Source organism: Pteropus medius, unplaced genomic scaffold, assembly GCF_902729225.1.
Source record: "Pteropus medius unplaced genomic scaffold, Ma_sr-lr_union100, whole genome shotgun sequence".
NCBI classification, from domain to species: Eukaryota; Metazoa; Chordata; class Mammalia; order Chiroptera; family Pteropodidae; genus Pteropus; species Pteropus medius.
This window is the reverse complement of record NW_024349802.1, coordinates 9,904,887-9,931,424: the sequence shown is the minus strand read 5'-3', so window position 1 is coordinate 9,931,424 and position 26,538 is coordinate 9,904,887. Positions and strand designations below refer to the sequence as shown.

General features: G+C 40.1%; 1 protein-coding gene and 1 pseudogene across 9 annotated transcripts in view; one reads left to right on the top strand and one right to left on the bottom strand.

Moving 5' to 3' along the window:
• The window catches only part of SIL1 (SIL1 nucleotide exchange factor), a 168,475-nt gene that overhangs the window by 82,750 nt on the left and 59,187 nt on the right, over positions 1 to 26,538 (top strand). For all 9 annotated transcript variants that reach the window (XM_039836225.1, XM_039836219.1, XM_039836220.1 and 6 more), the window contains 2 exons: positions 13,945 to 14,065; positions 20,346 to 20,445. In XM_039836225.1, coding sequence (XP_039692159.1) covers positions 13,945 to 14,065; positions 20,346 to 20,445 — 221 coding nt within the window. The remainder of the gene's footprint in view (positions 1 to 13,944; positions 14,066 to 20,345; positions 20,446 to 26,538) is intronic.
• LOC120581750 (uncharacterized) lies at positions 16,699 to 16,817 on the bottom strand (annotated as a pseudogene).

Here is a 26,538-nt window from a genome sequence, read left to right as displayed (position 1 = left end):
TTTTTTTTTTTTTTTAGGCAAGGTGCTGTTAGCCAAATATTAAAGACACAGAGTGATAGTAACCGAATAATGTTTACTATATACCCAGAAATGTGAGTGTGAGATTTTACATGGAAAAATATAGCCACATTGCACAAGTGACCCTGGAGGGACATCTTTGCTGTACTGAGAGTCACTGGACCCATGCAAAATCTTTCCAAATCCCAGTTCTAGATATGTGCCTCCTTGCTCTGGGTTTAGCTTGAGGTGTGTTGGAGGGAATGAGGACAATGGAAAGCACATAAATATACCTCTCCTCTTATCCTGCAATTTTGTCCTCTTGAGCATAAAGCATATGATTTGTCCTAGAATAAGCTTAAGATTTGATCCAAAGAGATGGCTCTCTAAGAAGGGGTTTTGATTAGTAGAATTTGGCGGTGGAGTGGAGAGTGGTACTGGGATTGCAGCTTCTCCCTGATAGCTCTCAAATTCTAGCACATCAGTGACCATTTTAGTGCCCCTGCATGGGACTGTGCCCACTGCTCTGCCCTTTCAGATTGAGTGCAGTTTTATTCAGAGAAGAGGCTTCTGGGAAAGTTCCTCATGATGTGTGGTGAGGCCTCAGTTTTGGGCTCAGGAGGTATGATGGTAGCTGTTAGGGAAATCTAAGGGAGATTAAACAATAAATTGCCAGAGAGAATTAAAAAGATTGTTATGTTGGAATCACAATCTAGTCAAGAACAGTTTGGGGAGATGGAGTTTCATAGTAGGTTGGAACTCTGGCCTCCATTCGTTGGATTGGGGCTGTTAGGATTTCAGTTATGAAAGCTGGTAAGAGCTCAGAGGAACATCAGTCCCATTTGATGGGTGGTCTCTCAGGTGATAATTTTTCTTACAAGCTTCATCATCTCTCTGTAGATCATAGAATGCCCCTTCCGTTCCACTGAGCTTAGAAGTTAGCCACTGTTCTTTCTGTGGACGTGTTGCCATGCTGGGAACTGTACGGAAATTCAAGTTAAAAAAAATCACTGTCCCTGGCCACTGTGAGCTTGTAATTGAAAGACATGGAGAACATTTAACTGATGCCTATGACTAGATATGTAAAATATCTAAAAATGTGAAATAATGAGGAAGTCTTGAGTACTGGATAATAGAAGTTTGGGGGAAATTGAAATATATGTCACAGTTTTATACTTTTTATAATTTTGAAGTAATTTATTTTGGAAACAAGAAATTATGTGTTTTGCTAATAAAAGTATTATGTGTTTAGCAGGATGAAATCTCAGAAAAAATTGGGAAAAACTTGTTTTTAGATTGTGGAGGAGGGGATCGCTAAAGAACTAAGAATTAATCCTGAGAAGGGACTTGCTTTTCAATTTCTTTTTGGAAGGTCTTTTGTTGCTCTACTTGGGTTACAATGGTCTTTGAATAAGAGTGACCATTAGCCATACCAGTTGAACGGAAATTGGTTTCTTAGTCATTGTACTGGTGAAATAATGAGAGGGCTATAAATCTGACCTTTTTGACATCATGTCTCCAGTTTTTCAGATGTCCACCCCCCTGTCACAGGCCCTAGGAATAATCATTTACTCTTCTAAATAGAGATGCTCTGAGTTACCACAGCTCAGAGATTGATTGCAGGTTGGGGCAATGTGCAAATGACTATATCAATATCAAGCTTTTGCTGTTCCCAAGGTCTATATATTCAACCATTTTAGTGGCTTTCCATGTAATGCATTTATTTGACTTTTAGCTCCTGTTGCTAAAGTAATGGTAACATATTCTGTTTTCCATTTGTTTATTTATGGTCTTATATTCTACCCTTGCAAAACTTGATATAGGTACAAAGCTTCAGAAATGTACACGTACCAGAGTAATAGATAACTCTGGTTTCAAGGCAGTAATTTAAGTTGATGGGTTTAGCTGATAACATAAAACACTAGAGAGAAATAGGATCAGTTTATAAATGTCAGCAGAACCCCTGAGAGGGAGTTGCTGCCTTGAAGCTGACTCTCTGGTACTATTGTTTTATCTAATATATTTTAAAGTGAAATAAACTGATGTCTGTGAAAGTCTGGCTGACCAAGATTAAAAGAATAGGGCTCTAAATTAGCTGTTTCCCATATGTCACTTTTGAGCAACTTTCAGAAGGGACTAAATGACAGGACATTAAGGTCCTTGGAAAGACCTGGGGTCCAACTTCTTTGGAATGTTAAGAGTCCAAAAGAATAGATGGGCCTGCTTGTGGTGAGTCCGCTTGGGAATCACAACTTGCCAGTCCTCCATGCCCTATTTTGTCCTGGGAAAATACAACCTTAGAATAGAGGAGATTGTGAAGTCCAGATGTTTAGAAACTAGACCTTGTGGAAGATTATTATAAGTACTGTCCCTGTGACGGCCATAGTCATCCAAAATGGTGTTTTCGTATAGTGTTCAAAAACCTAGCAGCTTGCTCTATGAGATTTTCTGGCTTTGTTTTCTTCCCCAAGGTGCAGGACCCAGTCCTGATAGGGAACACTGGTTGATTAAATTTACGTTTAATGGGGCTAGATTGCTCTAGCCTTTTGAGAACTTATCACACGTTTCCTGTACTTGCCTACTATTAGACTGGCAAAAATCCTTCCTAGTTTCAACTGCTGTTCTCCCACTGGCCTACCGTGTTTTCTGGAGAATACCTGTGGACTGCTCTGGGGTTTTCCTTTCTCAAGTCTGTCAGATACCTCATTGCTTCCTGTGTGTTCCCATCTATAGAGACCGATATTATGCAGATCTGATGTCATATGGTGATTTGTCTTCACCTTTTTTGGGATTCGTAGTATCTTTTCACTTAGTTTTGACATAAATGTTTATGGGTTTGGTTTTGCTATCTGAGGCTGTTTCTGTGTGGGGATTTGGATAGATTAAAAAACTAGCTGCTGCCACATTCACATATATGTTCTTTAAAAAGAAATGTGAAATGAGGCAGTATTAAGGACCAAGGAAAGTATGGGATGCATTTGGCCAGAGTACAGGGTATACAAGTGGTTGAGGGAAGATGAGTCAGAGAATATGCTTATTGGACTAGGTATGCCTTGAACACCAGCAGGGGTATTGGTACTTTGGAGGGCAGCAAAGAACCACTGAAGGTTTTTAAGTAGAGAAATGCCAACAGAGTTGTCTTTGGGGATGGTTTGCCTGGCTTCAATGGCAGGAGGCCTGGCACAAGGAGGGACCATTTATCTTTTCAGTGGAGATGAGGTCTCATGATCTAAGGTCCCTTCTAGCTTATGGTGCTGGAGTCCCTGGAATTCAGAGAGATTTGCTTTCTCTTTCCTAAATTCAAAATGGAAAGTAGAAAGAGTATGTCCTGGAGATGGTGCTTTGGGAGGTGATTTCTATCAAAAGAGATCCAGACCAGAAGTACTAAATAGGGAGTGAATCTACTTATGAGTGGGAGGCAGCACAAAAGCCAGAACTTCCAAACACTGCCTGGACCCCTGTAGGGTACTTGAGAGTGTATAGTGGGTAGAGTGTACATAATCAAATGACAGTTGCAGAGTTCACATTAGGTGCTCAAGATTGGGAGCATTGTGGGGAGGTGCAGCTGGGGCAGCATCAGCCATTGTGACATGGGGTAGAGGTGTGGAACAGGCTGCCTGTCGGAAGTATATACATTAGCAGGTTTGCTGGAGCACCAACCTTGTGCTCAGCGTTCTGAAACATCCAGGCCTCCTTGCCCATGCTTGGGTGGGCACCTGCCAGCACAGTCCCCTGAGGAGTAGAAAGCCAGAGCAAGCAGGGCACCTGCTTTTATAAGCTTTATGATATACTGTTGCAAAACTTGCTTAAGCCTCTGATTAAACCTGAAACCCTTCTTCTTCGTTGCTGGTTGGCAATTGTTTTCATTTAAATCCTTCTCTCCATGTTTGCCTAGGTTATGCTGCTGGATATGGCTTCTTTAATTTCTGTTCTGATGTCTTGGGGAATGGAAAAGAGACTGCCTCATCATAAATGGGTTTTGTTGGCCTGCTGGTGGCCTGAGTCAAGGAAAGCCATAGTGTGTGTTTTGAGTGTGGTATAGGCCTGATTTAACTAGCTCATTTGCTGCTCTCTCAGTTTGGATGCCCTGAAGCCATCATTGTGATTGAACATTTCTGTAGCCTTAACGAGGCAGTCTGACATGAAAATTCTACAAAAATCATGGACTCACCTCTGCTTTACAGAATTCAATCAGGTATGTACTAAGAGCCTGTTAACACTTACTCTGACCATATATTATGGCACAGGTCCCTTCTCGTAGCTGGGAAAACTCAACAAGTCATAGGCAAGAGCCAGGCACACACTGTTATCAAGAGCTCTCTGGAGTCAACCCTGAGCATCCCACATGCATTATCTTTTACTCCTCACATTGAACTTTGTGAAACCTATGAAATAGGTACTCTGAGCCCCATTCTGTACATAGGCCACAGAAATTATTTTCCCAAGATCTGAGAACTATTAAGTGGTGGTACTTGGCCTGGAACCTGGGTCTTTCTCAGCCTGTGTCCTCCATCACTGGACTGGACAACTTCTCAGGTCATCCAGATGCTAAAGGCTATAACTCCTGGTGAAACTAATGCAGGTGAAGAAAGCAAAGCACAGCATTACTTAGTAGGTCTCTTAATGCTGATGATCCAAAACTTTAATCCCAACAAATTGGGATTGTCATTACACTTTGATAGGTGAAAGAAGTCTCAGGTGACTGACCTCATTTTGTTGTTCAATTTGCTTATGTTTAAGTGATGCCCTCCCACAATGGGGGCGGGGAGAAGAACTTGGGACCAATTGTTTCCTTGACTGCTTTCTGCACTGTATCTGTTGTTCCATCTTGTTTTCTCATTCTGATTTTCATTCTATCCCTCCTCCTCCAAAAAAAAAAAAAAAAAAAGAATTGAGTCCCATACTTTAGAGCTGATCTAGAGAGAAATTCTAAGAATTTTGTTTTATTCATACCTATAGATTTTCCTTTATTTCCACTGCAGTGAGCATCCAAGCTGAGGGGCTTTGCAGCAGGTTTGTAGAGGTCAAGAGTGGCTGATACTGTTTTGAAATAATTCATAGAACCATGTTTGGCCATGGAGGTAACAGGTGCTATAAAAGAGAACAAATAGAGTTGAGTATGACATCTGGGTCCTTGGGAACTGATGGGGTAGGAGGAAAAGGATTAAAAATTAAAGTGCAGTATCTTGGCACTTTGCTTTTTCAACCCCCTTATTAAATTATGACTTCTGTTTGAGGAAAATAAATGAAAATAAAGAGTATGTTTAGAATACAATCTTTGTATTTTAAATTTGGCTGAGTGGTTTTAGCACTTTCATTTGGTTCTCAACCTGTGTTCAAAGTGTCAATTAACCAATAAATATAAAAAACAACAGTCAGAAATGGTTGCCTCTCCTGCTAATGAGCTGCTAATGAAATTGTGCCCAGGTGGCAAATGGAGGCACTTTGGAATCCCCTAGAGTCTTCTCCAGAAAATGAGCAGTAGTGGAGCTAAGGCCCCTGACCCCTGGGACATAGGCATGTTTAACTCCTTCACTTCCAATTTGCCATTTTTTCTCCCTCCTCATTATTAAGTGAAGCCAGTACCTCACGGTTAACACCAATTATAGTGAGAATTTTTAAAATGCAGTTTTATTTGACTCAATTCCTAAGTGGTATTAGAGAGCAGGAAGTATTATAGCTGTGCTGCGGTTTATTTCCAACTACCTGGCCGTTGATCTCTTGGTGATTCTTTTTCTCTTCTAATTTTATTGAGCCTTTTCTCAGTCTCCTCACCCCCAACACATACGCACAATTGAAAATAGATTAACGTCTGAATATAGTCAGGATTTTGTGGGGATGAAGGACTGTGGGGTAGGTAGGGAGCATATCTTTAAAAAAAAGGAAGAAAGAAAGAGAAAGAAAGTAAAGAAAGAAAGAAAAGGCAGAAACTAGTAGACCACAGCAGTTAATAGTTATTGAAAACCGGGTTCCAGCATGGATGTAAAAGCCTAAGTGCTCTGATTAAGGAACTATGCTGCACCTATAAGTCTCACTGGGTCTTCTTCTAAGTTAACAGTGCAGCATGAGACACATTGAGGGTAGAGATAGAAGGGGAACAGAGGCAATCAGTGGGTGAGGAAACACGTGGGATGCCTATCATAGGTCTCTGGATGAAAATAGCCCCTCTGTCCCCTCAACCCTGTTCTCCTTTATTCCATACCTGGTTTTATTAAAATTTGGGGTTCTGACAGGTTCCCTGGGTTGATGGGAGGAGTCTCTGCACATACTTAAAGTTCTGGTACTTTTGAAGAAGGAGGACAGATGGGGCCATGATAGGATTTCTAGTTTTTCTTGTCAAAATACTATTGTCCCTTACTATTCTTACTACTGTCTCATTCTTCCAGTTCCTGACCCGTTCCCTTGGTTCAGGCTTGCCTCAAAGATGTTCTCCAGACGTGGAACTCTAAATGTTGTTATCACTCTCCCTCCTTTACTTTGTACTCCTCAGTAGCAGCGGTTGTTCTTGTTCATGTGGTATCCTTCCCAGTGTCCAGTATAGTAAGTGGTTGTCAGTGGATGCGCAGTAAGCTATGGTTAAAGGAATGCTTAGGAAAGAGCATCCTCTTGCCCAATCCTCAGTAAATGCTTGCAGACCAGCCAGTTGTGGGAAGAGGCTTACCATGTCCTAGATATGATTACTTTGAACCCTTGTCCTCATGGCTGTTCAGAGTACCTGTCTGACTGTAACACCTGAAATCTTCCAAGTAGCATTGCTAGTCCTTGTCCTTGAAGGGCACTGCTCTTGTAAATTTGGCATGTAGAGTTTGGTGACCAGCTGTTGTCTGTTCTTGAGGCCTGCAAAGGAGACGCTGGTGAGGTCACAGCAGATCAGATTTTAGAGGGTAGTTCTGGAGGGTGGTAAGAGCTGTCAGGGTGGCTGTTTGCGAAGGAAAATTGGAGTCTGATGTTCTGAGGGGCTTTAATGCAGGTGAGAGATTCCCGCCCTTGCCTGGAAGCCGAGCTGGAGAACTCTCCTGAGGCCCTGACCACATTCTAGATTCTGTGACTCAAGAGAGAAAAGTCAGTTTGGAGAATATTTTTATTTCTCTTGTCATTGTTTAGTTCTTTTAGAAAATGCATAAATACAACTACAATCTAGACTGGTTCACTATATGTTCTGTTTAAAAAAAGGACTCTATTTGTGTTTTCCTTAAAAAAATAACATTAAGCATTGGTTCAGAGTTTAGCACCCGAGAGAGGTTCGTCTACTTTTTTTTGTTGTTACTGGTTCAGTTTAAGTCCTGCCTTAGAATCAGGATAGATGCTCATTTGTGTGAGGCAGGGATTTTGTCAGGACTCGTTTGGGAGTTTTGAGTAAAAAAGCTGGAGAGGGCTCTGGTAGTCATGGCAACTGGGCCTATAAAGTCTCAGCTATGACCAGCCCTGGTTTGGAGTTTGGAGGCCCCAGTGAGGTGAGGACATTGCTTCCTGTCCATCTATTCCTTTTGGTCTGGGGAGAATGGGGACAGGGGACTGGTATTCATGCTGACCTTTCTGAAGGCCTACTGTGTGCCTAGAGTTGAGCCTGAGCTGCGGGCACGAGTAATTGGTTCCTGTCCTTCAGAAACTTAGCATAATTGGGAATTTTTGCTCTTGTTAACATATACCTACAGGACTTGGTCAATAAAATGTCTTTGTTTCATCCTGGTTGACATTTACCTTTTTGGGGCTTTGTTTCCTGAAGCACTTTTAACTTCTAAGCACTGATCCAGTGTTTTCTTATTTGTTCTTTACAACAATCTTAACACATTAGGGAAAGCAGACATGATAGATTCTTTTTATTTGACACAAAGACCTGAAGATTCAGACAGAAAAAGGAATTCACCAGGCTAAATTCACCGGACCCTCAAAGACAGTGGGTAGCCAAGTTCCAGGGTTCATGGTGGCAGGGCCAGAGCAGCCCTCAATTTTTGCCATTGTGTCTAGATATGACTTGAAAGAGCTTAGAAGTCCCTGGAAGAGGAGATTTCCAGGCAGGAGTCTACAGAGGACACCCCATATGTCTTGCCCCTCCCAAAGCCACATAACCACTGAAGCATCTGATGCCAAGGCTAAAACAAGAGCATTGTGGCACCCATCTCAGTTGGCCCTATCTCCACTGAATCAGGGCAGTCACTGTGGTTGCTACATGGAACCTGCCACTCTGCGTCCCAGAGAGGCAGATTTTTAATCACTAGGCCCTGGGATGTTTTGGGACCAAGATTCAGACAAAATTTGTCAGCAGGTGAAACTTTTCCAGCAATCATAAATGGGCTGTGGGCTGAATTTCATTTATGGGTGTGTTTTCTTTGGCTTTTGTATTTTAAAATTTGAATGTTTCAGGGGGCATTTTTCTCAGCTCTCACCACTCCCTGTTGTCTTACAGATGGCCCTCCTCACTTATCTCTCTTACTTGCCTGCCTCATAAGCATGTGTGTTGGCTTTTACCCTTGGGTCACTGTTTCTTACCCTCCCTTCTACCAGGGTTTCTTTTGCTCAGGTGCTTCATGGCCTCAGGCTTTGTAGGCCCATTTTCTTCCTACTCTGCCTAGAACTTGTTCTCCTGGGGCTGTCAGCTTAGCTCTGTATACTGGACCCTAGAAAGACTTGCTGTCACCTTGGACTGCATCTGATAGACTAATTGCTATTTCGAGATTCAAAAGGAGAAGATACTGCTTTATCCTAAGAAATGAATTTTCAAAACTTCTTTAAGGAGGTAAAATTTATGCCATAAAATTCACTCATTTAAAATGTACAGTGGGAATAATTCTCAAACATTATTAGATGGGTAGTTTCCAGGCTATGTTGTTTCATGGATCAGAAAAACGTTAAAAGAAAATTTTGGAAACCAGAGGCCAACTTTTTTATTTTGCCGAGTTAAGGCCCTTAACATAGAAACAACCCACTATCATCCATCATCGTCATTATCTCATAAAAGGATATTTTAACTATAAAAAGATATAGAAACTATATAATTTCAGAAAAAAGAATTGGTCTTTATATTGGACACTTTCAATTTCCTTGTTTCAGGACCGTTAGAATGAATTGCCACAATAAACAAACCATCTCAAAACTCAGCTTAAAATAACAGTAATTTCTGATTCTTAGAACTGTAGTGATAGTCCACATACGCTTCAGATGCCCTTCAAATAAACAGTTAAACCAACCAAGATGTGGGAGGAGTAGGAACCCCAAAATGGAATACAGACACTAACAAATGGATCAAGTATTATTAATAGGAAACATACTGAAAGGAGTAGGGAAGAAAAGAACTAACCTAAGTGACTTTGTAAAATCATATCTTGACTAGATACCATAGAACTAAAGACAGATACTGTAAAACAAGAGACAATAGAACTGTACATAAATGCTGTGATCTAATTTGGTAAATGTGTTTCTCATGGATATGAGTTAGCAACTTTGAAACTAGCTTTTATGTATACTAGAATTGTAAATATATTGCAAATAATAAGAGGTTTCTCACTGTTGGGGAAAAAAGTTACAAACAAGGAAAGTGGGGAGACAAATGAACTCTATGGTGTTAGACTGGAATCTGAGATATGAGTGTAAACTTATAGTTTTTAAATATATATACAGACACATAGATACGGAAGTATGTATGTGTATATATATATATACACAGACACACACACAAATTTCTTAGCTCTGTCCATTGAAAGGGTCTAGAAGAGTAAGTAATACCCTAGTAGTAATGGGCACACTTAGCACTCAGATCTTGGTTTCTAAACACTGTTCTTCAATAAAAGAAACCAAGGTTCCTTGGGAAGTAGTTGATTCCAGGGCTGGGGGAAGGAAAATACAAGATGAAGTAGGAACATCTTATGGAACCAGAAAATAAGGAAATACTTGAAAAAGGAAAATGATGCAGGGAAGAGACTTGTTAAAGGAACACAAGAGCCAGCCTAAAGGAGCTCCTAATTGCCAAAGCTAAAAAAATTTGAGCAACAAAATAAATAATGATAGTATTGGAGTATAACTCAAGGAATAAAATATCCATGAGTTCATACTGGTATAAGTAATTAAATAGATGGAGGAGTGACAGTTTTTCCTTGCAATGAAATTTCAATTAATGTGTAAGGAAGGAGGGAAGTAGAAAATGGCATTAGATCATCACTACAGTGGTAATGGTTGCAGAAGGATTCCCTTGTTTGTGTGGTTTGAAGAGAAAAGAGATTTGTATAATTGCAAAGTTTTTCCTCCATGATTTTTTTTTTTTTAACAATTCTTTGGTTTTTAGTAGATGCACAGTATTGTGCAACCATCACTACTATCTCTTTCGAGAACATTGTCATTACTTCCAAAGTAAACCACATACTCATTAATGGTCTTTCCCCATTCCTCCCTTCCCCTAGCCTCTGACCCCCACTAATCTACTGTGTCTCTTGGTTTGTCTATTGTGAACATTTCATTTAAAAGGAATCATATGATACGTAGGTTTTTGTATATGTCTTCTCTCACTTAGCATAATGTATTCAGAGTTTATCCATGTTGTAGTATATATCAATATTTTATTCCTTTTAATGGCCGAATAGTATTCCATTGTATGGCTATACCATATTTTGTTTATTCATTCATCAGTTGATGGACATTTGGGTTGTTTCCACATTTTGGCTATTGTAAATAATGCATGAACATTATATACAAGTTTTTATGTGAACATATGTTTTTAATTTTGGGGGGTATACATTTAACTGTGGAATTGCTGGGTTCATACAGTAAATCTCTGTTTAATTTTTTGAGAAACTACTGAATTGTTATCCATAGTTTGGTAATTTGCTATTATTTTTGTTTACTACATTGGAAAAGCTCGGTAGAGATTACTTTTCTTAGATCAAGGCCAGTATCACCAGTAAGAAGACATATTGACATCACAAACCTTGTGATACAATGCACTGAGAATACCATTGCATTATTTTTGTGGTGTCAAAAGTGTATGACCTCAGTTTAATCATGAGAAGACACCAAGCAGTGCTGAATAAACTGGTGAGTATTCCTCAAGGGCGTCAGGATCAAAGATAAGGAAAGACTGAGGAACTGTTGCAGACCACAGGACTTTAGGGAGAAATAACCAAAAGCCATATGGGATCCTGGAACAAAAAAGGACATTAGTGGAAACACTGGTAAGGTTTGAAAAGGACCTTTAGTTTGATTAATGGTATTATTAATTTCCCAGTTTGGATAATTATCTATAGCTATGTAAGATATTAACATTAGGAAAGGCCATGTGAACGATATATGGATACTCAGTACTATTTTCACAACTTTTATGTAATAGAGGTGGTTCAAAGTAAAAAGTTAAAAGAAATTCAGTCTTTTATTTTTGCTTACATGTCTGCAGATCAGCTTTACTTGGCTAACCATGGCTGAGCCCAGCTGGGCTTAGTTCCAATCTGAAGTTTGAGTCTAGGTTTGCCCCATCGGTTTCCCATCCATACCATACTGGAATACTAGTGGAGCATGTTCTTCTCTTGGTGACGGCAGAATACCAAGAGATGAGTCAAACACACAGGCATATTTCAAACTTCTGTGGCACATTTGCTAACATCCCACTGTTTAAGGTATGTCACAAGCCAAGTCCAAAGTCAAGGGGTGGGAAAGTCCACTCTACCACTAGTAAGAGGGGCTGCAAGGTCACATGGCAAAGGATGTGGATACAGGCAGAGGAGGGGAAGAAAATTGGTGGCAATGATGCAGTCTACCACAGATTTCCTCCTCCTGCCTGGGGAACGCAGGGATTGTTACCTGGGACTTGGCCTGTGATTGAAGTCAGTGACAGTTCCAGTGGGAGTCAAAACTCAAGTATGATGTGGCCTTACTTAATTTGGACAGGGCTTCTGCTTAATATAGACAGAGTTTCCTCAGGCTGGGGTCTGTCACCAGGGATCCAGTGAGGGAAACAGACACCATAGGCTTTGCAGGCCTGATTGCCTTTCTGGATCCCTATCTTATTCTCTGCCTGTCCCTTGCCTTCTACCCACCAGTCTCTAACTTTCTACATGCATATATCTTGTGACTTTTTGCTTTTGCTCTTCTCCAGTGTGTGGTTCCTTCACAGAGCCCTAGAAGGATCAGGTCACATCACACTCTTTCTGTAACTTGGCCTTTTTCCCAGTGGGTTGGAAACATTTGAAATACTGTATTTTCTGCTGCCTCTGCCACTGTTGCTCCATGTCTGATTCTGTGTATTTTCAACGAGCATAACCTGTATTTTAAGTTAATGCTATTGTGGTTGTTCTTGCCCCCTGTGGTGGCTTATGTGAAGGGAGTAATTTTGGAATTTTCCCCAATAAAATAAATTGATTCACATAAGAGCGTAGTCTTCTCCTTGGCCAGCTTAGCCTGATATAACCTGTTAAGTTCTATAACTTATAATGTCATGTACTTTTTTCCTTTTCCATTTCTCATTTTGGTCAAAAGTCTGAAAGTTCAAGATGCTACTATTAGTAGTGTAGTATTAATACTATTACTACTAAAAATAACTTAATATGACTACTAATTATGAATCTACTTGCCCTAGTGAAAATCCTTGTTGGCCTCTCCACACACTTCTAGATCAATTAGGATTTTCTCTTTCGTTTTTAATTTTTCACTTAAATAATTATTAAAGGTTTACTATATACTAGGCCATGTGATAGTTCCTGGTGATAAAATGGTGAGCATTTATATTAAGCAAAGAGATAAAAAAAAACAGAAGTAAAACTATTGGTTGTTGAGGTAAATGCTATAAAGTAAAAGGGTCATGGTGCTGTGAAGGCCTTTAAAGGCAGCTGGATCTGGTCTGGGGGAATGGAGGCTGCCTCGCAGAGGTGGCAACTCTTGGCTGAATTAAGAGGAGGAGGAGACAGAAGCTGGGTTTGGTTGGTGGAACTTGGAATTCACTATGGTCCTTCCAGAATTGAGAAAATTTAAATTCTTGCTACATTGTTACCCTTTTATACTCAGGGTTTACCTGATCATTCTGAGAGAACTTGTACTATATGCTTCCCTTTATGGAACTTCTTCAGATTGCCATCCTTCTTCAATTCTTGAATCAAGCCCAGCATCAGCAGGGTGATGCCATTCTCTGATAGGAAGAAGCAGAGTCAAAGTAAAGGTGTCAGAGCAGCATCCCTACTTCTAGATTTCCAGTCTCCTGAAGAGCTCTGTACCTGAAATTCTCTATCTTTGCAGCAATTGACATTCCTCTTGGTATTCCCAGAACCTACCTACCGCAGTAGCCTGGTGTATAGTAGTTGCTCGGTTAATATCAGTTACATGCATGAACGAATAAGTGTAACATTTTATTTGTAGTATATCATCTTGCAAGATTGCTTTTTAACTATCCTTGGATAATTTTGTACAATGTGTATGAAATAGCCCATCTATTCACAACACTTGTTTTCCCAACTAGTAGATCAGCTCTTCTGAGATAGGTGGGTGGAGAGAGCCTTATAGAAGGAGTGTGATTAAATTGATGAGGGTGGTGATGTGTGAGCTTGCTGGAATGGCAAGCTCTCTGGGGTTCCATCATGGGAGGGACACAAAAGATAACGTGGAAGAGGCAGTAATGTAGCCATGTCCTAAAGGGTAAGTAGGTATTCACCATTCACCTACTGTGTTTAACAAAAAGGCATATTATAGCTCAATTTAAAGAAAACAAGTGGTTTAAATGTGCAGGTTCTAACTGGGGGACATTAGTCTCTAGATTGAAGTGCAGATAACCATACCTACCTCACCTCATCCCTTTATGTGATGTGGATTAGCAAAAGGAGAATATGTGATTGGTGTGTGTGGGTTAGAGAGTTGGGAAAGAGAAAGAGATATGAATGGATTCAGGTAACTGAGCAGAGTCTGGTCTTTATGAACTATAATAGTGTCCCTCTGAGACTGTATACTTCATGAGCCTTCTCTGTTCTTGGCTTTTAGGTCAGGCTGTCCCTGCAGGATCCCATGTGCGGCTGAATCTTCAGACTGGGACAAGAGAAGTGAAACTCCAAGATGAGGACAAGTTCCAAAATACTTTGAAAGGGTCGAAAAAAGGCAAAAGGTACAGTGTCAACCCTAAGGAGACTGACAGCGTTGATTTTGTAATACCGAAAGTAATGACAATGCAATGTTTCTTACCCAAATTCATGTGAATTTCAGTTAAAAAAATTGAAATTTAGTAGCCTAGAATTTGTTAAATCTCTTGGTTTTATGGAAGTTTATGGTCTTTGGAAAGAAATAGTTTGGAAAGCAAATTGATACTTTAAAAAAGGCTGTAGGGGGAGTGTTTAACCTGCTTTAAAAACGAAGCTATTTTTCCTAGTACTTTAAGAGCACCCATTTGAATCCCAACAATTAATACGCTGATTACAGATGAGTCATCTATTCATTAACACAGGCCTGTTAGGCCTTCTGCTTTGCAGTAATACTTCCTTGGTGAACAATAAAATTGGATTTTAAAGTCTTTAATTCACTGACTTTTCTTCTTGTTAGTCCATATTAAAACAGGCTACCTTATAGTAGAAAAGGTCTCCAATGGTAAGAGGTTACCTAATTTTTAAATAACTAGTTTAGGTTATTCAGTTTGGGGCAATTTATAGTCTCTCTTTTTTTAGAGACTGTTATTTGCTTCGAATTACCAAGTTTCCTTTGCTTGCTGTTTGCTGCATGAGGGAGGAGGAGGTTGAGACACAGGGTTTTGCAGGGGCTGCTGGAACTGTGCAGTTTGAAAGGTTGATATTAATTCCATTCATGAAGTTTATAACACAGGGACCAGCAAATTATGGCTTGTGGGCCATATTGGAACTGCTGCCTGTTTTGTTTTGTTTTCTTTACAGCCCATAAGCTAAGTTATTTTTAACATTTTTAATGGTTGGAAAAAAACAAAAGAATATTTCATGATTCATGAAAATTGTGCGAAATTCAGATTTTAGTGTCTATAATGAAGTTTTTTAGGAATATAGCCATGTTCATTCATTTATTGTCTGTAGTTGCTTCTTGCTACACTGGCAGAGTTGAGTAGTTGGGACAATCACCATAAGGCCTACAAAGCCTAAAGATTGTCCGGTCATTACAGGTAGTTTGCTGCCCCTGTTCTAAAACATGTAAGTATTGGGAATCAATCATAGATTAGCACAATGTTACTCAGTTCTTGGAGGTTTATTATTTTAACAATATTTTGTAGCAGTTAGAAATGAGGCAGAAAAGGGACCTTAGAGACCCAGTTCTTACCTGAATCTTTTCCTTGATATACATGACAAAAAGATCATTCAGCCTATCCATGTGTACCGTCAGTCAGATGGCACTCACAACCCTAAAGAGCAGCCTGTTCATACTTGGGCTATTTTGACTGTTGGACAATTTGACTTTATATTATGATAGATAAGGGGATATTTGTCCTCCTTGCAGTCACCCCAAATTGGGAAGGATCTTTATCTTCCCCTATCTCTCCAAATAGTCCTGTACCTGGAGTGACCCAGGTCTCAAGATGATTCTTTTCTCACAACCATTTATGAGAGAATCAAATATCATGGTTATGACTCTGTCAACCTCTCTCCATCCCCAAGACACACATATACACACATGTCAGTGTCTCGAAGTACTTTAGGAAGTCATTTCTCATATCCAAGACAAGTCTTATTTTCTAAATAAAAAGCCCATTTTTTTCTTAGTTTAAGAATACTGAGTTACAAACTGGATTACTTTGGAATCTTTTATTTGTTGGTTTAAATATCATGAGAAGTTATTTCTCCAATACCTGCCTGTAGATCATCAGTAGGAGAACTTACTGCTTTGTCTGTTGTTCATATCTTTTAAAAATAGAAAGCAGAGCCACCCATGTGGTTTGTAGTAGACACACCATAAAAGAGAAATATTTGTTTCCACTCCTGACTTCACTTTTCTCCTTTGGATTATTTGAGGGTTCTGCCCTGGGATGGCTTCCAGGATATGCTGGACAGGTCCTCTTCCTTCTTACTATTTATAGCCATTGGCAAACCCAAAGGCATTGACAAGGTTGTGTGGGTGTTTACTGCCATGAGCTAAGGGGTCTCTGGCTGCCTTTGGTAGTAACTTCCTTCTCCTGGAGTTGACCTCATCCTGTGACTCTCCAGTTCCATTTCACAGTGTCTTCCTGGCTCTTTAGCACTGGAATGGGACCAGGGGCCAAAGGGCAGGGCTAATTTCCAAAATTGTTACAGTATTTCGCTTATCTTCATGTTGGGGACAAAAGACCTACTGTTTTCCATCAGATTGTCAAAGAAGTTGGTGATCCCACAGAGTTAAGAACCACTGGCTAGAAAGAGATGGCGATCATTCATTCAGCCCAATCCATGGCAGCCTCTCCACTAGTCCTCCTTGATATGTAACTGGTCACACTGCTACCTAGAGCTGTAATGCCTGTGGACTCTAAAGCCCCTGGGACACGTCCCTGACTCTGACTTGTTCCAGAGGGTTCTCCTGGCACTGTCTGATTGCCTGTTGGCTCCTAGCAGCAGATTTTCTCTTGCTTTTGTGTGTGTGTGTGTGTTAGGCATTGCCATCCCCACTGGTTTTAGCCCACATCCTTTCAACCCTGGAACAACCAGCTTCTTTATTTTTTATTTTTTAAATTTTTTTTAGGTGAGGCAACCCTTGGTTGACCTCACAAATTGCAAGGACCTTGTCAGCTTACAATCCCTTATTTTTTATTTTTTACGCCTACAGCACCTGGTCTTCCTAGGTGGTCTCTCATCTAAGTACTAACCAGGCCCGACCCTGCTTAGCTTCCAAGATCAGACGAAATCGGATTTGTTCAGGATGGCATAGCCATAGACACAACCAGCTTCTTTGAATCATCCTCCTATGTTTGGAGGGATGAGGGGCAAACTGTATACAAGTTGTCTCATCTTGGCTTGAACATTTACCATGGTACAATATGGTATAGGATTTAAGTGAGTGGGCCAAGGACAGGGCCATTTACTTTTAAAAGTAAATTCATTTCATTTCACAAAAGACCTATTGAGTGCCTATGTGCCAGGCACTGGGGATACAGTAAATAAAACAGACAAGACACCAGCATTATGGAGACTGGCAGGCAGAAAAACAGGTAAATAAACAGGCAAGTACGGTAGTTACAGATTATAATAAGTACTAGGGAAAAAATAAACAAGATGATAAGTCTCTGGAGGAGGTCACTTTAGGTAAGATGGTTTAGAAGGCTTTGTCAAGATATTTGAACTGAGACCTGAAGAATGAAGAGGATTTAGTGGCTAGTTTTATATGTTTAGGGTTATAACATTGCAGGCAGAGGGAAAAAGAAGACTTCCTGGCTTTGTCAAATTTGAGAAACAGAAAAATGATCAGGGCGATTGACTAGACAGAAGGAAAAGGAAGACTGATAGGAGATGAGATTAAAGAGATATAAAGGGCTAGCTAGATCATGTGGAATTTTGAGAAGCATGTTGAGTGTTCTTCACTTAACTAGAATTGTAATTGGAAGCCATTGGAGGATTTTGGATGGGAGAGTAATTTAATATAATGTAGTTTGCAAGATCACTCTAGTTGGTATGTGTATGGAAAATAGATTGAAGGCAGACAAATGAAGCTCAGAGACAAGATGCCATTTCAGTAGATCAGGCAAGACATAATGATGGCTTAGTCTAAGGTATAATGGAGAGCGAATGAATTTGGAGATTTAATTTGGAGGTAGCAGCAACAGGATTTAGATGTAGGGGTTGAAGGAAGGTTGGGAGGAGGGATTCAGGATAAAGCCTCATTTTGGAATTTGTGCAGCCAGGTGCACAAATGTGGGTACCATTATTGAAACAGAGAGGATTGGGAGAGGGACAGATTTCTGGGGAGAACCATCAAGACCTATGTTTTAGATGTAATAAGTTTGAGATCCAAGACATATCAGGTAGTTGTACAAGAGTCTGGCTGGTACTCAGGGGAGAAGTTTGGGTCAGAGATGTAAGTTTGGACATCATTGCCTGATAGATATTTAGAAAGAACTAGAGGAGACTAGATATAAAGAAAAGATTGTCCAGGATTGAACTCCGAGGCATTCTAGCATGTTCAGGTTGCAGATGAGGAACCAGAAAAAGATAGCAGGAGTAAGGAAGAACCGAGAGAGCATGGTAACAAGAAGCCAGGAAAGGAGAGTATTTCAAGGAGGAAGAGGTAAACTGTGTAAATGCTGCTGAGTGGTTGAGGAACATGACAGTGAAGAGTCTTTTGGATTTGGCCAGCAATTATTGGTAATTTTGAGGGGCAGGTTTAGTAAAGTTGTGGGAACAGAATCCAGATTAGAGCAAATGGCAATGTAAATAGCAGTCAAGAAGGTGATGATCGTGGGTGAAAACAATGTATTTATAGTTTTTCACTCTGGATGGAAGCAGAAAACTGGCATGATAATTAGAGACTGGGAGGGTCAAAGAAGGGTTGGTGTGCTGATGGGGAATAATTCAGTCAAAGGGAGAAATTGATGATGCAGGCAGGAGGGAGTGGTATAATTATGGAAGATAAAGCTTTTGAAAAGGCAAATGGGATCTGGAGCTTAAGTTTAATAGTGGGGACACTGTCATCCATTATAACAGAAGGGAATGTAGATTTAGATGCAGGTTAGTGTGTAGAGTTGACACGATGGGAAGATGAGGGAATTCTTGATCTTAACATCTATTTATCTCAGTGAATAATGAAGTGAGAATACCCGCTGAGGATGGTTGTGTGCCTGTGTGTGCATGTATGACTATAAGCACATGTACACTTGTAGAGTGGAACTTGAGGCAGTAAATAGATATGAGACATGATGTGATTAGTTTTGACTGATTAGTCCTCTTAGAGGAGGGAGGAGATAATCTGTTCAAGCTCTGGCCCTAAATACTTAGTTCCCACTTAGGGTTAATAGGCAGGGCAGTCGCATCCTCAGGCAGCTGGCAGTGGATGATGCTCTGCTAAGAGTGAGATTTTCTCCCTTATCTTGTAGGATTGTAAGGATTAACACTGTCTGACACATGGTTAAGTGCTCAATAAATAGGAGTGATTAGCTATTAGTTTAGGAAGACTGAGGGGTAGAGAAGACAAGTTTTCAGGGACCTAAGGCAGCGTTCCCCAACATTTTTGGCACCAGGGACTGGTGCTCCTATAGAATCTAATGCCCGATGAGCTGAGGTGGAGCTGAGGCGGTGATGCTAGTGGTAGGGAGTGACAGCAAATACACATGAAGCTTCTCTCACTTGCCTGCCGCTCACCTCCTGCTTCGCGGCCCGGTTCCTAACAGGCCACAGACTGGTACTGGTTCACAGCCTGGGAGTTGAGGCCCCCTACCCTAAGGGCTCTCTAGGATGAATCAAAAACTGAATGAGCAAAGGCATGAGAGCATACCCTCTCATGAGGGCTGAAGTTTGCCAGGAGTTTGGACTGTGAGACTGATGTGCTCGCCTTGAGCAGAGCAATCCAGTAACTCCTGGTCATTATTGCCCCTGCCACTCCCCACCCCCAGCTGGGCAGTCTTATCAGTCTCAGCCCACATTGCATATTTCTCTTTGAATCACTCTTGTTCCTGCCTCCATTCACTGAAATGAAGTGACTGCTGGTGGTAAAAGGTGTCCCCACCTCCCAACCCATGAATATCTTTTCTCCAGTCTAGATAAATGGTTGTGGCTTGGATCAGCTCAAGGGGTCTTTGTGAGGATGCCAATCTGTAGTCTCTCAGGTTCTTGAGATGATATCTGCATTGATTTCTTTCCTCTCTCTTCTTGGAGGCTAGCTATGGAAGGTGGCTGGCCTTGATTCTCTAGTCCTTGGTATCTTAAATCCATTTCTTTGCCAGGTTGATACATACCTCCTACATCTACTCTGTGCCCAGGGATTGATCTTAAAGATGTGCATTTATCCAGCCTGTTTTTGTGAAGACAGGCTGACTTGTCAGGTCAGGCACATGCTTGGAGAACTCAGGCCTCTATTGGTTTCTTTCCTAGAATAAGATAAATTGGGTCCTTATTATTCCTCTGTCTGTGTCCAGTACTCTCCAGGAGGTCCTGCCTTGGCATATACCAAGAGAGCAGCATTGCACAGACATTCCAGACTTGTTTTTGCCTGAGTAGCTAGCTGAGAGCTCTTTGCCCATGATGGGCCCCATGCCATTTCTTCCTCTTTCATGAAATGACTCCATCTTTGGCTGTGTCTTTCCTTCTCTAGCTTCATGGTAAGATCACCCTGTTGGACTTCTGGCTGGCTGAAGGTCAGCTCTGAGTTAAAGTTGGCCTGGCTTAGCTTGCTTTGGAGTACTAGCCACCCATGGGGGTTTTCTTTCTTGGGAAAGATGGTAGCTCCCTCCTGATTCTTAACTTCTCTTTGGACAGGCTGGACATCAATACCAACACCTACACCTCTCAGGACCTCAAGAGTGCACTGGCAAAATTCAAAGAAGGGACAGAGATGGAGAGTTCAAAGGAGGACAAGGTGTGTGACATTCTTTCCAGGGAGTTAGTATAAGCCTATAGGATGGCCTTGAAGGGAATCACATTTTCCTGAAGCTTTTGCAATAAACATGGAATAATAATAACAATAATATTGTAAAAAATTTAAAGAGCTCTTGATGCCCAATAAGTAACCCTTTTTAGGGTAATAAAAATGCCAGGAGCATTTTTGTCATCATTTAGGTTAGGATCCAACTTCCCATTACGTGTTTGGGGAAATTGAGGCCCAAAGCTGAGATGAACATACTCTTCATTATCACAGATGAATGAAAAGAACAGAGGTTAAAACTCAGATTTCCTAGTTTACACTTGGGTTAGGCTCAAGGTTAAAGGACAGAAGTTCTGGGCTGGAAAGGATGAAGCCTGGGTCCTTGTCCTTTGGGCATGTAGCAGATGTGTTCTCTTTTTCAGGCCTTGAGTTATAGCTATGCCCCTAATGTCTGGGAGAGCTTGTAGATACAGACCTCTACCGGAAAGAAACTGTACTCCTCTTACTCTTAGGTGGATCTCATGAGCTCATGTATTAGCCAGGGAATGTCACAAATCAGTTTTTACATTTCCAGCTGAGTCCTGTCTCTGAAAGAACCTCCTCCAATGGCTGCCTTAGAGACCTTTCTAAGTTCTCCCTTCTTCTCCTCCTCTTTTGCTTTGTGTACCTCTTTGCTTTGTTTACCTCTTTGCTCTGCCAAACTCTCTACCCTCACCCCAGAATCCTGGCATTATTTTGGAGGGGCAGCATCTGGTTCTTGACAGCTTGTATATTAGTGGAAGAAGCCTTAGGTCCCGCATATCCTTTAGAACTAAGTATTTCTGAGACAAATGAGGCTTTTTTTTTTTTTTTTTTTTTTTTTTTGATGTGAAGGAGGACCTTATTAGGATGTGTTAATATGCAGGCCAATTCTCTACTCATCTTACCAAAGTCACATCTCCTGGTATGGAGAGCGTATGTAGTATGAGAAAGTGAGTAATAGGATGGCAGTAGCAGCAGCAGTGGGTGAAGGAAAGTGATGCATAAAATTCCATTCTACCACAGGTATATTAACTGAGGTGGGTGAGAAAAAGCAGATTTTTTCTACCTGGTAAATGTGAGGGGAGCAGACAGCCTAGGTGAGTGGAACAGACGTTGGTGTTCCTGTGGCCAGGGGTTGGGCTCATTATCCACTCACCGTGGACTTCACGTGGAGTTGACAGAAACATAAAAGTCAGCCCCTGTTCTTTGTCTTCTCTGTAGATGGAAGACCCACTGCACCTCTGTCTCTTCTCTTTGTTCTCTTTAATGACATTCTTCTTCCATAAATCAGTGTAGAAAAGTATGAATATTATGAAAATATTTTTAAATGTAAAAGAGATTATTTCAGTTATTGTATTTTTTGCAATTAAAATAATCACTTCATAAGTTATATAAATGTCTAACCATTATGCTGTACACCTGTAACTATATATCATTGAATGTCAACTGTAATTGAGGGAAAAAAAAAAAATCCTCTCCCCTTGCAAGAGGAGATCCTAATACCAGTACCCAAATGTATGATCCCTGAACTGGCTGATTTGAGTCAACTGCCACTTCTGAGGTATGGCTGCCACTCTTCCCCGCCCCCTTCTGTGGAGTTTAGGTCGTTAGCTCTTTCACTGAGGTGTGGGGGCCTGGAGTCTTTCTCTTACTTTCATTTATACCCTGTCTGGACTGACTTGCTCACTGCCAGTGCACTGAGACTGGCAAATAAATTGACTTGAAGTTGGTTGGGGAGTTTCCTACATGTCCTAAGCTAATGACTGCATACCATCCTACTTTTTGTTTATCAGTCTTTAAACCCAGGTTTTATGGATGGTGACTTCCAAGTACAGGATAGTACTTTTTGTTGTTTATAAAGACAATACTGCCAAATAATTGTGCCTTAGCCTGTCATATATACTGTCAAATAATTGTGCCTTAGCCTGTCATATATACCTTAGTATATATCAGTTCTTCCTAGAGTCACTTCCTTTGTGGAAAAGCTCTGTCCCACTCAACAGATTTGGGCTGTTACTATTGAATCTGACCCCTTTATACCTCTGTTACCATACAAATTGCTTGATGTTTTATGCTTTATGTTTTAGCATGTCAGCTGTTTTTCACCTGTATTTTATAAATTGTTGCATTTTAAAATATGGCTTTCTTAAACTTTTGATTCTTGACAAGATGAAGTAGACTCATTTCTCTTTTTCCCTCCTGCTAAGGACTAAAAACCCTGGATGTAATACTAAAAGTGATTCTAAGAAAACTCTGAAATGTAGGAAGAAGGCAGACTAGTTAGGGACCTTGGAACTTTTGAGGAATGATGTAGTGGTGAGTTTCTTGGGCTTTCTTTTTGCCCTCTCTATATCCCAGAGTGGGCACTGGAGAAGCCCACATCTTGGAAATGCCAACAGGTACAGATAGAGAACAGCCCTAAGAAAGGAGTGAGAAAAGGGCAGTCTAATAGGACAAAAACTTTTTTGATAATATCTGTCCTGCTTTAGTCAAAGACCATGGAAATCTTCCTATCTCCATCCTTAGTGGAAGTTGGATGGGGAACTTGGATTTCCATTTCCTTCTTGGTGGTAACAAATTGTACTCTCATTCCTCCACCAGAGTAGTGTCAGCCGAAGCTGAGTGGAAGCCTGAACTTGTACTCCTTCCTCGTGGCAATGACATGATGTGAGGCTGTGCTCTGCTACCTCGACCAAAGTGGCGTCAGTGAGAGCTGAGCAGACAGCCTGAATTCCTACCCTTTTCCCTCCGCTTTCCCCCCTGGTGTGCTTCCAGCAGAGACCAAGTGATTTTCACTATCCACATGGGGTAGCAGGCTGTTTTTCCTATTGGGGTGAGATCAGCAGAGGCCAAGAAGGGAACCTGAATTTCCCCTGCCTGGCAGCACTAAGGTGGTTTTTTGCTTCTTCTAGTTGAGGTGATGCCTGGGGACGGGGGTGCGGGTAGTAAATGGAGAGTCTGTACTTTGACCCTTCACCTGATGGCAATGAGGTAGTGTGATGCAGCACTCTGCTTTCTATTCTGGGGCAATGTTAGTGAGGTTAAGTGAGGAGGCCAGCAGCATTGAGGCAGTGCTTCAATTCCCCCACTAGGGTGATGTCAGCAGAGGCCAAGAAAGGACTTCTACTCTTAATGTCCAGCATCCATTGGTGGCAGATAATGTTCTTTTTCTATCTAACTAGGAGGTGGTGGTAGGATTTTAGAGAGAAGGGAGCTAGAGGAACAGATCTTTCAGATGAAGTCCTGGACATACTTCCTAGTGACCTACACAAGAAACTAACCAGAATTAACACAGCAAAAGATTTGAGAACTAAACTATAGTGCAAAATACTGCCCAGGTTTTTAGATTAGCTTCTGGATAGCACACAAAGGAAGCAGACCAAAATGACACTGCAAAGTCTCTGAAAACTAAATTATCTTAGAGTTATAGCTACACAAGAAGGCCAGAACCAGCATATTAAACCTAAACAGTGTGACTGCCTACTGAAAAGGAAGATTCAATAGGATTCAGAGTCTTATACCTTAGTACCCAAAACGTCCAAGATACAATAAAAAATCACTCATACCAGGAACCAGGAAAATCAAAACTTGAATTAGGAAACACAGTTAGATGCTGACAGTGAGCTGGCTCAGAAGTTGGAATTACCTAACAAGGATTTGAAAGCAGCTATCATAAAAAAGCAATTATGGACACTATTAAAACAAATGACAACCTCAATAAAGAAATAAAAGATATAAAAAAAGAACCAAACGGAATTTTAGAACTGAAAAATACAACTAAAGGGTTTTTTTTAGTAATCACTGGATAGGCTCAGTAACAGAATAGAGATGAGTGAGAAAAGCATCAGTGAACTTGAAGATAGATAAAAATTTCTTAATATAAATAACAGAGAAAATAGATTGAAAAAAAATAAACAGATAGAGACTTAGGGACCTATAGGACTACAGGCATACCTGCTTCACTTTATTGTGCTTCGTAGATACTGTGTTTTGTAACATCTATGCAAGACCCCCCACTAGCAAAAAGATTACAACTTACTGAAGGCTCAGATGATGGTTAACATTTTTTAGCAATAAAGTATTTTTTTTAAGACACAGTACTGCTGTACACTTAATAGACTACATTGTAGTGTAAACATAACTTTTATTTATTCTGGGAAACCCAAAAACTGTGTAACTCACTTTATTGTGATATTTGCTTTATTGTGGTGGTCTGGAACCAAACCTGCAATATCTCCTAGGTATGCCTTTATAACAAAAGATCCAACATTTGTGTCATTGGAGTTTCGGAAGGATAGGAAAAAGAATATGGAGCTGAAAAAATAATCAAAGAATTAAAGATGGAAAAGTTCCAAATAAAGTGAAAGGCAGAAACCTATAGATTCATGAAAACTGAGTGAATTCTAGATAGGATAAACCCAAAGAAACTGACATCATGATGCACTGTAGTCAACCTTTTGAAAACTAAAGACAGAAAAACTCTTGAAAGCAGCTAGAGACAAAAATGACAAATTATCTATAGGGAACAATGAATGCCTGTGAAATTTCATTTCAAACCCTGGAGGCCAGACTTATGTTTTCATAAAACATTTTTCAAGTGCTGAAAAAAACCCAAACTGTTCACTCAGAATTTTATAGCCAATGAAAATATTCTTTGGGAGTGAGAGGGAAACCAAGACATTCTTACACAAAAGTAAATGAAAAGAATTGTCACCAGCAGAACTACCTAGAAAAATGACTAAAGAATAGAATATTTTTCAAATAGAAAGTGAAAAATAACAGAAGAAAACTTGGAACACTGGGAAGAAAGAAAGAACAGTGAAATGAATAAAAATAAGGGAAAATATAGACTGTCCTGAGTTTTTAAAATTGTTAGATAATTGAGGCAAAAATTATGACATCATCTGTCACTCCATATACATTCAGTATGAATTCTACTGTCAGGGTTACCACTTTTGTTTCTTAGCTGCACTTTTATCTTGGCCAGTTTTCTCTTTGGATTAAACATTTTTATGAAACATTACACGGGTTATCATTTGAGAATGAGGAAGCCATAGAGCTACGTACTTGACATCTGTGTATGAACTGAATAATGGATGCACAGTGACCAGTCACTGACAGACTTTGAAAGAAGTGATGTCATCAGCTAGTAATTGTGATGTGTATTTGTTATTTATGTAGTGATTTGTGAACTGAAGAGCTAGCAGCAAAGGTGGCATTTTATGCAATTATAGTTAATATACTATGACAACTGAAATTTGTGTCATGTTAGGAGACTGATGTTACTTAAACTGTGGTATTTGAAATTGGTGCCTATCTAATCTGTGAAAAGCAAGGGTTGTCTGTATCTGATAAAAGGCTTTTGTATTTAGAATATAAAGAACTTTCAAAACTCAGCAGTAAAAACCAACAGCCTATTTGGAAAATGGGCAAAGGACGCGGACAGACATTTCACCAAAAAGGATATGTAGATGGCAAATAAGCACATGAAAAGATGTTTAATATCATTAGCTATTTAGAAGTGCAAATTAAATCCACAATGAGATATCACTATACATCTATTGGAATACCTAAAATAAAAATGGTAATAATAGTAAATAATAGGATGTAGAGAAACTGGATCTTTGGTACCTTATCGGAAATGTGAAATGGTACAGCACTCTGGAAAACAGTTTGGCAGTTTTTTGTAAAACTGAACATACACTTATCAGACAGTTCAGCAATTGTGCTCTTGGGCATTTGTCCCAGAGAAGTAAGAAGTTAAACTTATACAAAAACCTTTATAGAAATGTTCATGCAGTTTTATTTATAATAGCCGAAATCTACAAAAACTCAAATGTTCAACAGGTGAATGGTTAAACAAGCTGTACATCTATATAGTGGACTACTACTCAGCATTAAAAAGACATGAACCATTGATATATATGCAGTAACTTGAATAGATCTCAAGTACATTATGTTCAGTAAAAAACAAAAAAGCTAATCTCAAAAGATTATAGACTATGTGACTCCATCTATATAACATTCTCCAAATGCCAGAATTATAGAGATGGAAAACAAATTGGT